The 15,374-nt window shown below is 41.4% G+C and overlaps 1 protein-coding gene across 6 annotated transcripts in view; it reads right to left on the reverse strand.

The window, feature by feature from the left end:
* Positions 1–12,022, reverse strand: part of BMP2K (BMP2 inducible kinase) — a 139,058-nt gene extending 127,036 nt beyond the window's left edge. For 2 of the 6 annotated variants that reach the window (XM_059667542.1, XM_059667551.1), the window contains exon 1: positions 11,687–12,018. In XM_059667542.1, the coding sequence (XP_059523525.1) occupies positions 11,687–11,858 (172 nt within the window). In that variant the 5' untranslated portion in view covers positions 11,859–12,018. Of the gene's footprint in view, positions 1–8,573; positions 8,632–11,686 lie in introns of those variants that run through there. The other 4 variants (XM_059667559.1, XM_059667531.1, XM_059667579.1 and 1 more) reach the window with 3 other exon arrangements.
* Between the last annotated feature and the right edge of the window lie 3,352 nt (positions 12,023–15,374).

Here is a 15,374-nt window from a genome sequence, read left to right on the forward strand (position 1 = left end):
AGCAAGTATCAGTAGGATTGACTTCACAATACCTATAATGGCCCACCATAACTTTTTTTAAATGCATATAGTCTTTATTAGCATGACAGGCACTTCTCCAAGATGAGAACATATTTGAACCTTAAATCTGTAAAGAGGAGCTAATTCTCATGCTAGAAATGTATGGGACATTAAATTAGTTACATGCAACTTTCATTATAGCACCCTGCAAACTCATTTCCAATATTCCTATGGACAGGGTACTATCAGCAAAGTGCCATATACAAACGCATTTTTTTAAATCATGGATTTGCAACATTTCTTAAACTCCTACTTCAGTGAGTTGAAAAACATAAAATCCATACAAAAACTATCAATTTGGACTGAGATTCTTAGAATTTTTCCTTTGGATTGTATAAATAATATTTTGCTGAAAGATAAAAAATTAAACTTTTAACAATCCAGTTAACTATTCACTAGGATTCAAACTGGGCCAGTTATAAACAAGAATACTTCTTTATATGTACATTATTCTGTATACACTACCAGTTAATTATCTTACCAACTTCAGTTATTGATCACTCATTAAAAGCCTATGCACAGCTAGCTAGGCATGTTCAAAATCCTACTTCTGGAAAAATAATTCAAAATCTATGTTCAACTGAGCAGCATCTTTTTTTTTTTTTTTTTTTTTGTATACAAAGAATAGACCATTAACATTCAGTAGGAGAGATTCTGTTATGCAGGCCAGAAAATGAAAAAGTGGGTCATGGCTTGTGATGCATAATCCCACTCCCTAGAAAAACAGTCCTGACAACATTCACTAAGTAAAATATTTCACTGCACTATGTGTACATCATTTTAGTACTAATATCTTAATGATTTCAGAATGATTAGTAAAACCTAAACTAACTACTGACAATCTCATTCAAAGGAAACTACTTAAGTATGTAAAAAGGTCTAATCAGCCCTAACAATGATCCAACTACAAAAATTAAGCAAAATAGTAAACACAGTATTTGGGCAGGGAAAGTGGTGTGCTAGAAACCTCTTCCAAAAAAACAAAAAAGGAATAGAAAAATGTTGAGGGTGGTAATAATTATTTATTAACAAAACTACACTGACTTAATTTGCTACCCTTGATCTGTTATGCCAGGCTTAGAGATTTCCTTATCTCAAAGAAAATTCAGTGTCTTGCTACCTAGAAAATGAGCACCTCCAATATAATACAGACTAGTTAGAGGGGTCTCACAAAGTAATAGTCACATGTTTCCTCCCTCCAGACATCAAGGAGATGAGGCCCCCTCTTCCTAATCTCATTCTCTTAGATACCAGTTGTCTCATTAAGCCTTGGTACTGTCAACCACTCACAAGAAACCCATGGTAAGCTGACCATTTCCAATATTGTTACTTTCTTAAGATTAGGTACTCAGAGCACATACTTTAGACTTGTTCAGCCTGTTCTCTCTCTATCCCACAGCTTTCTTTAAAGATTATATAAATCAAGGGAACTTTTCTTGAACATTTTTGAGAGGCATATCTAATAAATAGAGCAATGCAGTGCCCACAAAACAAAGATGTACTATCTATGTAATCATAACAAAAATAAAACAGACTAGGAATCAAAAAATAATTCTGGCAGTATTTTTTTTTCATCCAAAATACTACACACCTACATTTTCATTAAATATCACTATTGCTAATTTAATTTTTATAAACTAAATAAAACTTGAAAAATGGTCACACTGCTCCTAAATATTGACTGAACAGTTGGATATGTCAAAAATACTTGCTATACAGTTGTTTCATAGTAAAAGCAGACCTGTGATTGCTTTTCAACTCATCTTCAATCTCTTACAAATGTACTGAATACCTATAGAGTGCAGCACTGCAAGAGATAAAAGATGAGTATAAGGCAAACCTTAAAGAAGCTTTTAATCTTGCAGTAGAGGAAACTTTTTATTGGCCATTTTATTGGAATAGAACAAAGCTGTGTAAAAGAAGTGCAATATGAGTAACAGTTGCTACATCAGATTTCAAAGGACGGCAGAAGTATACTCATTTGGTTCCTAACAGGGTTTCACGGAAAAAAATAGAGATTGCAAGAAAGTAACTGTATTTTAAGTGCATCCTGCAAGATCCAATTTCAACATAGTAGGGCAGGTTTCTGCACTTTAGGCAAATGTGACAATATAAGCTGAAAAATGGGAATGAGAAAGCATGAGAGAACTGCAGAAAATACCAAGTACAGTGGGGCCTTGACTTACGAGTGTCCCGACTAACGAGTTTTTTGAGATACCAGCTCAGCTGTCTCTCGGCGAATTTTTGCATTGAGTTGATAGAGTAATTTGAGTTAACAAGCTCCTTAAGGAGCTTGGTCTCGGAACGAATTAAACTCATAAGTCAAGGCCCCACTGTACATATATATCAATATACATAAAGGATTGGAGAGATTAAGGTTGGAGAGGTGGGCAGAATCACACTGCAGAGAGCCTTGAATCCCAAATAATGAGTTTGCATTTCACTTGGATAGGCAACTAACAGGGTGACAAGGCAGAGGTCCATTTCTGGAAAAATAAGCTAGAAGGAATACAAGAGCTGATTTGGTGAGTAAAGAGCCTAATAGAAGAGTCTACCTGAGAACATAATCCTATATAAGAAAAGGCTAATATGCAAATCAACCAAACGGCAGAATGACAGGTCGTTATGACACGCACTGACCATCAGGGGGAAGACGCTCAACGCAAGAGCTGCCCCCTGGTGGTCAGTGCGCTCCCCCAGAAGCCAGGCTTATGGCTGGTGAGCACAGTGGCAGTGGTAAGAGCCTCTCCCGCCTCCGCAGCAGCGCTAAGGATGTCTGACTGCCACTTAGGCCCACTCCCAATCCCCTGAAGGCTCCCGGACTGCAATAGGGCGCAGGCTGGGCTGAGGGGACGCCCCCCTCGAATGCACGAATTTCGTGCACCTGGCCTCTAGTTCTCTGATAAGTGTTAAAAACCCAAACTAGAACCGACAGCACTAGAAACAAAAGTAACTAATTCTTCACATATATCATCATGGGTAAGCACTCTACCCACAAACTCACTCAGAGAAAATATTGCCATAACTGTTCCTCATATATCCTTTCCAAATAAAAATTTGAAAAATAAGAAAGTATCTTACTTCCAGGTACCCTCCAAATTATATATATTACAAATGAGTCACTTGGAGAACACAAATTGACAAAAGATGTATTAAAAGTGGCATATCCTTTGAAACTAAATAATACTCTGAAATGCCACACAATTTTGAGCTCCTATCCCCTTATCTCAAGGGGTACCACACAAGGCAATTTCTTAGAAAAAGATGTATTCCCAATGATTAAGAAATAATTTTATACTGTTGGATAAAAAATAAATTGCTAATCCATAGTGAAGCTTGCCAAAGAACTCGAATGCATAATAATCAAACAAAATCTTTCCATTATGGTCTCAGTCCTAAAACTTTTCATCTTCATCCCTCCTACTTCCCATCCTCTTTTTCTCTCATCAGAAAGAGCATGAAAATCAGTTTTACAGACAGAATCAGAGAATGCTAAAATGGAAAAAGATGCTACAGATTCATTTTTATCCTCATTTTTTATTGAGGAAACTGGGGTCAAAATGTCATAAGAAGAGTTAGTGGCAGGACTAGGATCAGCAGCTGGCCCAACTCCAAGTTTTGCCTTTTCTTTTAAAAGTTAACTCCAAGGCACCATTTAAAAGATTTAATAAAATGTTAAAATAGACAAACTAGTAGTGACAATTGTTTTCCTATTTTAAAATAGTATCTCTTGCAAAACACCTACCCAAAGGCTACATCCCAAACTATGCCCTTGGTGTTACAGAAATTCTCTATGAGGCCAGGACAAACCAAAAATTCCAAAAAACAAAGTATCTCTGTAGAAAGGCCGGACAACCACTTTCCTGCAGAGAGACATGAAAGTGTTAGCAGAAATATGCTGACTAATCTCATTTGTAAAGACGATACACACAGCGAATCTCCAAATTAACTAAGTGCCAACTATTTAAGACAGCTCAGTCATTAACCACTGAAGTCCCCAAAACTCAGTTCCCTAAAAATAGCAGTAGGCTTGTGGGCTGATGAATGGTTCACCAGACTGATGCAGTAGAAAACTAAAGAATAAGCAGTCTCAACACCTTGCAAATGAAACCTTATGCAGCTTTGAAACTGCCCTTCTGGACTTTTAATTTCAGAATTCCAAGTCAAGGCTTTAATCATTTTGATAGCTACCAAATGTGTTCTAATAAGTATAAGTTCTCACCAAAAAATGGAAGAGAAGGAGTGAAAGAGAACCAAGATAATATACAAGATTAATTTTAAAAAAAAAACATTAAAGAAGCCCAGCCAGATTGGCTCAGTAGTTGAGCGTCGACCTATGAACCAGGAGATTATGGCTCGATTCCAGGTCCTGGCACATGCCCAGGTTGCAAGCTCAATCCCCAGTAAGGGGCGTGTAGGAGGCAACTGATCAAAGATTCTGATCATTGATGTTTCTATATCTCCCTTCCTCTCTGAAATCAATAAAAAAAATTTTTTTTAAAAATAACATTAAAGAAAACTGCACTCAATGTAAGGACAGACATCAATTCTACCTTCTCGTGTGTTTCTTAATACTAAGAACAATCAAAGACCATTTCAAGTTTTCCCTTCTGCAGAACCCGTGATGGAAAGATACTAACAATATTAATTTATTTCCATAATTTTAAATATTGTCAGACAACCTTTCCATTCTGGTCAGCATGAGAACATCAGTATGAATCATACAAAGATGACTTAGCCAAAAGCAAAGAAATTTGACGTTAGTGAAATTGAGCACTTTTATTGAAGATAAATGTGTAATTTCCACTACATTTTTCTGAAATGTAGAGAATTGTTTTAAATTGAGTAAAAAATGAGAATTGTTTTAGTATTACAATCTTGTCCTTGAGTAAAACTGCCACTTCTAGAGGAAAGATATCAGTGAACAACCAAAATTACAACCTAGGTGCTATACCTACAATGATAACATAAATGACCCAAAAGAAAAGTATGTAGATTAATGTCCTTTGCTGCAAATTACCTTTCATTTATTATGAAAGCATATGCTGCTTTCAATGTCAAAACTCTATATAGTTGATTGAAACTTAAAAATTATATATGGCGCCCTAACCGGTTTGGCTCAGTGGATAGAGCATTGGCCTGCAGACTCAAGGGTCCCAGGTTCGATTCCAGTCAAGGGCATGTACCTTGGTTGCGGGCACATCCCCAGAAGGGGGTGTGCAGGAGGCAGCTGATCGATGTTTCTCTCTCATCAATGTTTCTAACTCTCTATCCCTCTTCCTTCCTCTCTGTAAAAAACCAATAAAATATATTTTTTAAAAAATTATGTATGGCTGAATGCTATATAGCAATTATCTAATTAAAATGATTCCAACTGCTTACAAATATAAATGTGATACTTAATACAAGATAAATGTAATACCTAATCTAAAAGCAACTTATTAAACTCCAGAATCAGATTTCTTCTAAAAGCTCACAACCAAATATGAACCTAAAAATGACCCATATTTATTGAGAGATTTGGCATACATTGTTAGGTAGTCATACATTATTTTAATATTTTGCCTTTACCTAACTTTTCTTATGGTTCAGATTTCTGCAAAAACATTTGTATAAAGACTTCCATTATCCTCTACTATAAATTGAATCAGCTTTTATCTCATAAAACCCTGTGCTTTCTTCTCATGTAATTATCAAAATTAAGTACATTAATAACTTGATGATTTCTGTTTAACATTATCTTCCACACTAGTTTCTCAAGGCCAGAGAAATATCTATTTTGTTCCCCACTGTATAACTAAAATAACATGTGGTACAGAGCATGGCACACAAGGGCATTTAAATAAACTGTGGAATAGCAACAGTTATTGTTATTTTTGTTAAGTCCTTCCTTCTGTTCTCTCTGTCCTCTCTCCAGAACTTTAACTTACAAGTTACTGGAAAGCCAGAGATGATTTCTGCAAATGAGATACATTTAAATACATCATTTTCCTACTGATTTATATAGCAAAATCAAATGTCCTTTACTGCCTTCCTGTAAAATTAATAAGAAGAACGGATTAACGCTTAAACCTAAATTCACTCACCCTAATCTTAGTCGTTAACTCTGAGAGTGCTATGTTTACACAGACACTGTAAATTCCTGGCGGCTAATTACTGACAGCACCAACCCCCATGCCCAGGGCAGAAAGTCTTACCCCCACAATCATATTCAAGAAACCATTCCTTGTCCAGCTCCCATAACTTCATGATTAGAACCATTTCAACAAATTATGGATGTTATTCCAGACTCTACACTAACCAGTTAAGTCCACTTTGTACCAAAAACATTTAAAAAAATATATCCCCCTACTCCAGAACCAACTGCTTCCCATTACGAACCAATATTAAATTCCTCTAACTAGCAACTGAAGGCCTATGGAGGCATGTGATCAAAAAGCCAGTAATAGGAACTTGCAAGATTACATTAAATTATATGTGCTTGACAATTTGATACTGTTTCGAACTAAAATTTACATATGTCTCTATCTCATTTCTACAATTCAAAGTTGAATTTGGTCAGCATGCACAACTGAAACTAAACTACTTTGAGAAGAAACATGAAATGTCCAATTATAAAATATCAGTCCTCAAAACTTTGAGCAGGAACTAAAAAGATACAAGTTGTCAGCATTTCAAACATGTGTACTTAACCAGAAAGACTTTATTATACAAAGCATATATTTCAGAGAGGAAACTAGTCCAACGGTTTAGGTATAACATACAACATAAGTATATGTACCCCTGAGAACTATTTATATTTTTAAAAATTAAATGTGTATAATGTATAAACATGCATGTATGTGCATGTATATAGTATACACATAAATGCACATACATAGTTTATCCTCATTATTTGAGAGTTCCATATTTGAAAAGTCACCCACTTGCTAAAATTTATTTGTATCCCAAAATCAACACAATATTCCCATATCCATACAATGACACTTTCACAGTTACATGCACACACGCACATAGTGGTGAAAATTTTGAATGGACCAGCTGGAGTAAAAAAAGTGATGCTGTGCCTTCTGATCTCAGCTCTCATGTTATAAACAAGTGCCCTTTTCAACATCTATTTAGTGTCATGTTTTTCTCATTTTTGTGCTTTTTATTAGTGGTTTTATTTTTTAAATGTCTCCCAAGTACAGTGCTAAAGTGTTGTCTGGTGTTACTAAGCCCAAGAAGGCTGTGATGCCCCTCACTGAGAACATATGTGTATTAGCTAAACTTCATTTTGGCATGAACTGCAGTGCTGTTGGCCATGAGTTCAATGTTAATCAGCCAACAATTTATATTAAATATGGTGTATTTAAACAGAAACACACACAAAGCAAGCTTCTGTACTAACTGGCTGACAAAAATGGTGTGAACAGAAGCTTGCAGTACTCTAACACTATATTTCCCCTAGGAGCAATGGTTCATGCTTATGTTCACTTTACAGAACATAACTATGGCAAGTAATGAGGATTTTACATATACATGTATATATACACATATATGCATATATGCATGTATATGTGTGTGTGTGTGTGTGTGTATGTGTATATATACATACATACATATATAAAAGGCTAATATGCTAAGTGTCCGACCATCCGACCAGTCACTATGACGTGCACTGACCACCAGGGGGCAGACGCTCAACGCAGGAGCTGCCATGACGAGCACTGGCCATTTACAGAGAAACAGCACCGCAGACCTGGTGCCGACAAAGCAACACTTGGCTTCCCCCAAGTGGGACACAGGCCCCGCCACCACCCTAGAGCAACAGCCCACCAAGTCACAGCTGACATTGCCGAGACCCCATGGCACAAAATGTGGCCCACAGTCCAGCCTAGCCTGAAAGGTGGCTGTGGGTGCTGGGTAATGACATCACGTGGCAATGCCTGGCTTCCTCTCCCTAGCGACAGGCCATTTAACAATAAACGGCACCTTGGACCTGGAGCCAACAAAGCAACATTTGGCTTCCCCCAAGTGGGACACAAGCCCTGCCACCGCCCCAGAGCGACACCCCACCAAATCACAGCCAATGTTGCCAGAGACCACATGGCGCAAAATGCAGCCCACAGCCCAGCCCAGCCCTGAAACAGTGGCTGTGGGCACTGGATAATGACATCACGTAGCAACAACCAGCTTCCTCTCCCTAGCGACTAGCATCCTTGGAGTTCCTTCAGCCCAGGAACACGACTTGCTTTACAGCCAGGTGGAAACATATTACACTTTAACCAAATGTCTGTGAAGTGTTTTCCCGTGCTTCATCTCATTTGATCCTCACAGAAGTCCTGGAGTAGGTAGATAGGAGACCCGGTGGAATCCTATTTTCTTTTCATTAGCAGGAAAATGGAGATTTAGAAAGCTTAGAAACTTGACCTGACTGAAAAGAAAGAAACAAATGGTGGACCTTGAAAATGACTTCAGGTTTTCTCACTGCACAGAATATAGTCAAACACTGCTGCAGTTAAATATTTTACCCTTTGTTCTCCCTGTGTGATCTGCAATAATAATCTGCTTCATGTTGATATTTACTGCTGTGTTGCTGACAATTACCTGAAAGAGAAGTTGGGGTGTTTCACTGGACTAGAAAAAGTTTAGCTAAATCAGAAAGCAGGTCTAATTAAGCAACTTTATCTACATATATAAAGCTCTGGCTGGTGCTAATCGCACATGTGGGTTTCGACCTGTCATTGTCGATCGTGACTTAGTTGACACTTCTATTACAGAGAAAGGGCGAATAGTGATATTAAAATATTTCTTCTAATTAATTGCCTTTCAATGTGCATGAATTCGTGCACCCGGCCACTAGTATACATACATACATACATACATACATGTACATATATATACACATACATGCACATATGTGTATATATACATATATGTACATATATATGCACACATATATATATCAAAGAGAGAACCAGAGTTTGTGAAGCCTCTCAAAGGCACTGCAGAGGTCATTCTGAGCAATATGCCTATGTTTGCAGTAGAGTCAAAACACCTCAGAGCACAGAATCTACAGGGTCTTGGCCCCTGTTTAAACAATACTGACCTAAGGAAAAAATATAAAATCTACCAAGTTTGTTTTCTGATCTGTCTTTGCTTCTACCACTTTTGCCACTTAGTGGTATAACTCTCCTCAATTCAGGTACTTTAAACTCTAGCCTTTTCAGAAGAACTTGCCCTAATCTTATTATCAGAGTAATGTATCTGTCAGTTATTGAATGATCATTCTTGAATGTGAACCAGACTTGTGCTTAAACATCTTGCCTACATTGTGGTATTACTTATTTGGAAAGAAGAGAGGATATTAAAGCACCTGAAATAGGAATGAATTATCAAAATCAAAAAGTAAACCAAATAATAATTTTAGTTGTGTATGTTCTGAAGGGAACAGAAATGCACACAGGAAGAAAGCCTAGGCCTCAACCTTCCCTCCAGGGAAAGCTAAAGCCTAGTCCCAAGGGTTGGGGTGTTGGGTGGCCAAGTCCCATCTTCTAAGAGTTTCTTCAACCTTTGCTTCCTCCTAGCACTTGATTACAGACTACTTCCAAGAGAAAAACCAAATCAGTGGAACAACATTAGTGCTTGAAATTTTTTTAAGTTTTTTTAAAAATATATTTTATTGATTTTTTACAGAGAGGAAGGGAAAGGGATAGAGAGCTAGAAACATAGATGAGAGAGAAACATCTATCAGCTGCCTCCTGCACACCCCCTACTGGGGATGTGCCCACAACCAAGGTACATGCCCTTGACCAGAATCGAACCCGGGACCCTTCAGTCCGCAGGCTGACGCTCTATCCACTGAGCCAAACTGGCTAGCTAGGGCAAATTTTTTGTAAGGTTTTTAGTGGTTGAGCACTCTCCTTTAGAAATTCATTTTTAATTTCATTTCCCAAAATTACTTATTTTTCTATTGTAAATAGAAATGACTTGCCTAGGGTAATGAAAATATGCTTAGAGCAGTGATAGAAGGTACAAAACAAGTGTAATTTGATTAAAGTCCATTTTCTTTCTACTAAATAAAAGACCCATCTGCGATTTAGTGAAATGAAGTGAGTGCACTACTACTCAAGCTGCACTTCAATTAGTTAATACAATTCAAAGACAGAAGTATAGCATGTGTGGTAATAGCCATCTTCTCAAAACCTACAACTCAATTTAAACCTATTATATTGAAATTCACATATAATAAAGGGCTAGGAAATTTTAACGCATAGTAAATCTATCATGACCAATTACCATAGGGTGTCCCCCCAAAAACGTACACATACTTTAACAGCTGATAACTCTACTTTGAAAATGAAACGTATTTTAATAAACACTGTCTTTATAATTAATCAAAGCATGTAACTGCATTTTGGGGGGACACCCTATATATTCATTCTCTAGAGAAGCTAAGGATTCTTCCTTCCACCTCACCAAAGTTCAGCGAGGCTCATTAATAGGGGCAAAGTTTTGCAAAACAATGACAACCACCTCTAAATAATACAACATTTCTTTCCCTTTAGAATATTTTATAGACAAAAACCTTCAGATTTTTTCTCTTGCACTAATTTGCTATTGTTTATGATATTCCAAAAAAAAAAAAAAGTGTAATCTCAGCCTACTGTCTTCAAGCCACATCATCTTCAAATTTCTTCTCTCTTAACCTTGGAACCTAAAAGGACCGTTTATCCACCAATTACTTCTTTATGAACTTCTAAAAATATTTATTTTGTAATATCATTTTGCAATTAAAAACTCAAAGGTCAATGAAGCACGTACTAAACAAGAGAAAGTATTTTCTACAAGCCAATTAAACAATACACAACTCAAGAGCGGAATCTTTTCTTTTTAAAATGGTGTAAGCTTTTTGTCAGCAGACCTGCAACTGCAGACACAGTCTGGTAAAGATAACGAAGGACCGAGCACAAAACTTCGCAAGGGAAAATTCGACTGTTTTCATGCCACCTTTTAAAGGACCCTCTGAAAGGGAATGAATAGGAAAGGCTCCACATCACAAAGATAAAGAGACTTCAGGTTTACCAGCTCAGCCCAAAGCCACCTACCAACAGAATCTGGGACGAATTATCACCTGTAACACGCGCGCACACACAGGAATATATTGTGATTTTTTTTTCTTCCCAACTGACGACAGAGCAGGAGCAAAGCCAGGATGCACACCGGGGGCTGCAGGGTCCCACGCCCCGCGACGCGGGTGGAGAGTCCGCTGAAGCGGCCACCGCGTGACACCCGCCGGAGCCACAGCGGGCAGCGCGGAGCTTCAGTCCTGTCCGCTCTGACCCGAGTCACTGGCCCAATCGTCCCCCACATCACTCGCTCGGACGTTTTCTATTGATTTCCTCGCGTCCAGAAGGGCTGAAAATGACTTAAACTTGTCATCAGAGCTGCCAGCGGCCAGGAGAGCCGGCTGAAGGGCGAAATCCCGAGTTCCTCTTGGAGAGCCCGCGGCCGGCCCGACAGCAGCTGCGGGGAGGGACGAGGAGCGACCCGAGAGGGCGCCCGGAGCAGCGGGCGCGGACCGGGGGAGCCCCCGCCACACCCCGGCCCGACCTCACCTGCCCGCCCGCGCCTCCCCCCGTACCTTCGGCTAGCGACTCCTCCAGGGTGACCTGGTAGCGGCCGACGGCGAACACCCGGACCCCCACGGACGAGCCACCGGAGCCAGAGGCGGCCCCGGCCCCGCCGGCCCCGCCAGCCGCCGCTCCGCCGCCGCCGCCGCCCTCGGACTTGGGCATTCGAGAGAACTTCTTCATGGTCCCGCCGGCGCTGCGGGGCGCGGGGCGCGCGCGAGGGCGAGTTCCCGGCGTCCGCGAGGGGTCGGCGGCCCCCGAGCGTCCGTGCGCGCTGCGGCCCGCGAGCCTCACATGCCGCGCGCCAGAGCGCACTGCCCGGCCCACCGCCCGCTCCCAGCTCGGCTGCAGCTGCCCGGCTCCCGCAGAGGCGGCGGGTGGGCGGGGACGGGGCGGGGCGGGGCGCTGGGGGGCGGGCCCGAGCGCGGGGGCGACTCCGAAGCCGGGGCGACTGCCCCGGGCGCCCCCGCCTCTCCGAGCTCCCGGAGCGCGATCCCGGGAGAAAAGCGTGAGAGAGGGAAACGGAGAAGGGGCGGGGCGGCCACCCCTCCTGGGAGTGGGCTCAACCTCCCGGGACGCTCTCGGCCCCGACCGCAGCCCGCGCCGCCGCCACTGCCCAGGCCGGACTCACGCCGCCCGCCACTCGCGGCTGTTGGCGGCGCGGCGCCGCTGCCAACGGCTCTCGGAGGCCGGGCGCCTCGCGCAGGCGCGTTGCCCGCGCCGCCGGAAGTGACGGTGTCGGCTCTTGTCACATGGAGGGGGCGGGGGAGGTGGTTGAGGGCGCGGCCCGGGGTCCTGGGTCTGGGGTCCCTATGCGGGGTGAGGGGGGGCTGGCCAGACCCGTGGAACCCCGGCTGCGAGCCGGGAGCTGGCCGGGAACCGCTATCCGCGCGCTGGGGGTCCGTCCTCCGCGCCAGGCGTTGGTCGCTCTGGAGGCTGAAAAATGCCGCCAGCAACTTTCTCCCCACTGGGTACCCTCCAACCCAGCTTCCCAGACCCACCCCCACCGCCCCCGAAAAGCGTCCTCCGCTCGCCCACCCTGCGCGTGGGAGGCGAGAGCAGCGCGGATTCCGGGAACCGGCTTCGGCAGCCGCAGTGGCGCGCGTGCTGGGAGCGCTTTGCGGTTTATAAATTAGGGGAACTTGCAAAATCTCAGGGTGCTGTGCAGCCGCCGGGGAGAGGTTCCCAGCGGGTACTAGGACCCTGACAGGCCAGACCTCCTCAGGCCACGAGCGCTTCACGGACTCGTCCGAGGTCACCCCCTGGCTTGTGGCGGAGCTGGGGCCACAGGGTCCGTCCGTCCACACTTAGTTCCGTCCTTTCGGCCATTCTGGAAAAGTAGGGTTGGGTCAGATCATTGCAGAAACGGGAAATTTAGGACTGGTTCGGAGGGTTCCCCGGCCCCCCCACCGTCCCTTGAACAAAGATCTGCCCATTTGTAGGGCATGTGTGCAGAGCAGCTTTTTCCCCACATGAGTGCAAGACCACTGTGGCCGGAGGTCCCCGTTTCTTGAGAAGCCAGAGAAATCCGGGTAATTTTTTCTAACATGGCATTTCCTAAATTTTTTGGAAAGTAAGCCAAATAGGTTGTGCCTGTAGGACTCCATATGGACCTTCTATGAAATCTCCACCCCCATTTCTTTACCCAACTTTTTAATGAGATACAGGCAGAAACGTTAGGAAATGTGCTTAGGAAAACAAAAACAAAACCAACGAAAAACCTTAAAGTCTTGCATTCTTTCCTCCCCTTTGCTCTTTGAAGAGCAACTATTTCTGCCAAGACCACAACAGTGCTCTGGCTTTAGGCATTTTTGCTGCATAACCCACTAAGCCAAATTTCTTCATCAGGAGACCTGACCTTGAAAGTACGTTCGGGCTGACTAGAAGTCAGGTGATTGATGTGGTCTGACAATTGAAGATTGCCATTTAGAAATAAGCTGGCCTTTTTTTTTTTTTTTTCTTACTGTGGGGACTCACTGTGGAGTCTCATTCCTACATTTGAATTACATTTTCAAGCAGATTAAGGAGAAAGTTAGTCATATCATACAATTAAAAACTTGAACCAGTACAGCATACAAAGTTTGGGCCTAATACAACTTTACCTGATCACAAGAATAGGCTCATATGGTCAGTTTGGGAGCCGATTTACTATAACTGCTATGGTAAGAAAAACCCCTTCTATGTCCCCATAGAACCTGATCTCTGATATGGAAGTTGTTCATTAGTCTAAGGCATCGACCACACACACACACACACACACACACACACACTAAAACTATAGGAAACACCAAGCAGTATGTTCTTTAATTTTTCACCAAGCATGTAATAAAATTTGAATAGCTTCTGCTCTTCACAGAATGTTAACTGCACAAATATTCTCTGACAGGTAATATAACAAAATATCCCCAAAGGCTTAGTCCAGTGCCATAATTACCTTTATAAGTCATCACTTCAATGCCTGATTAGTCCTTTTTTCTCACAAGTCACTGTTTTCCTTTGATGATGTGTCTTCTATCATTATTAGCCTCATAATATTTTACTACTAGAAATGTTATTCTCCTTGCCTAAAATTGCTTTATACCTAGTTAAGCACACAAGTCTTTGCTTTCCAAAAAAGTAAAAGTCTTAAAATCCATTAAAGAATATGTGTCCATTATTAAAAGAATTGGCTTTTTATATCACTGATATTTAGATCCTCTATTTAAAGTACTCCACATTATCACTATACCTTATAAATTTTATATACATCTAAGAAAAATCAATCTCATAGTATGGTTTAAAATATCAAGCTGCTCACAAATATTCTTAATAAGAAAAATAACTCACCCTAACCAGTTTGGCTCAGTGGATAAAGCGTTGGCCTGCGGACCAAAGGGTCCCAGGTTCAATTCAGGTCAAGGGCATGTACCTTGGTTGTGGGCACATCCCCAGTAGTGGGTTTGCAGGAGGAAGCTGATCGATGTTTCTCACTTATCGATGTTTCTCTCTATTCCCCTCCTTTCCTCTCTGTAAAAAACAATAAAATATATTTTTTTTAAAAAGAAAATAAAAATAACTCATTTGACATGAAATGGTTTTTTATGATAGAATTTTCCCTACAACTTGGTTTATAGTCACTTTCCTGGATATGTTCCTAACCTCCCTCTTCTTAATACCCTTTGCATTTCCTTCCTATGGCTGATTACTACCCAGCTCCTGGTTACATTTCTATAAAACTTTAGCAGAGTATAAAATAACTAATTCTAGGCATTTGTGATAGTCCAATGCTATTCTAAAGTGCACTACATATATTAACTCAGTAAAAACCTTCATGACAATGCTATCAGATAGCATTTCAGATTATTATTCCTACTTTGCAGATGAGAAAACACTAATGCACAGAGATGTTATGTGACTTGTAACAAGGTTCAAATACAGGTAAAATGGCTTATAGCTCATACTCTTAACCACTACACCATGCAGACTTTCCTTGAAATGTGCAGTAAGTGATATGATAGCTACAATCTGAGGTAGTAGGGTCCCCTCCTATGCCCTCTGGCCACACCAGTCACCTAAACGTGCATGTGCTGCTAGAGCTCAGGGAACACTAGGAGATAAGTGAGATTATCTTTACCTTCTGATTAACCAGGTGTGATTTTTTTTAACTTAACAAATACTTGTTGAATATCTACAAGGGGTAGGATAGTCTGTGAATTGGGG

The sequence above is a fragment of the Myotis daubentonii genome, chromosome 1, assembly GCF_963259705.1.
Source record: "Myotis daubentonii chromosome 1, mMyoDau2.1, whole genome shotgun sequence".
Lineage (NCBI taxonomy): Eukaryota > Metazoa > Chordata > Mammalia > Chiroptera > Vespertilionidae > Myotis > Myotis daubentonii.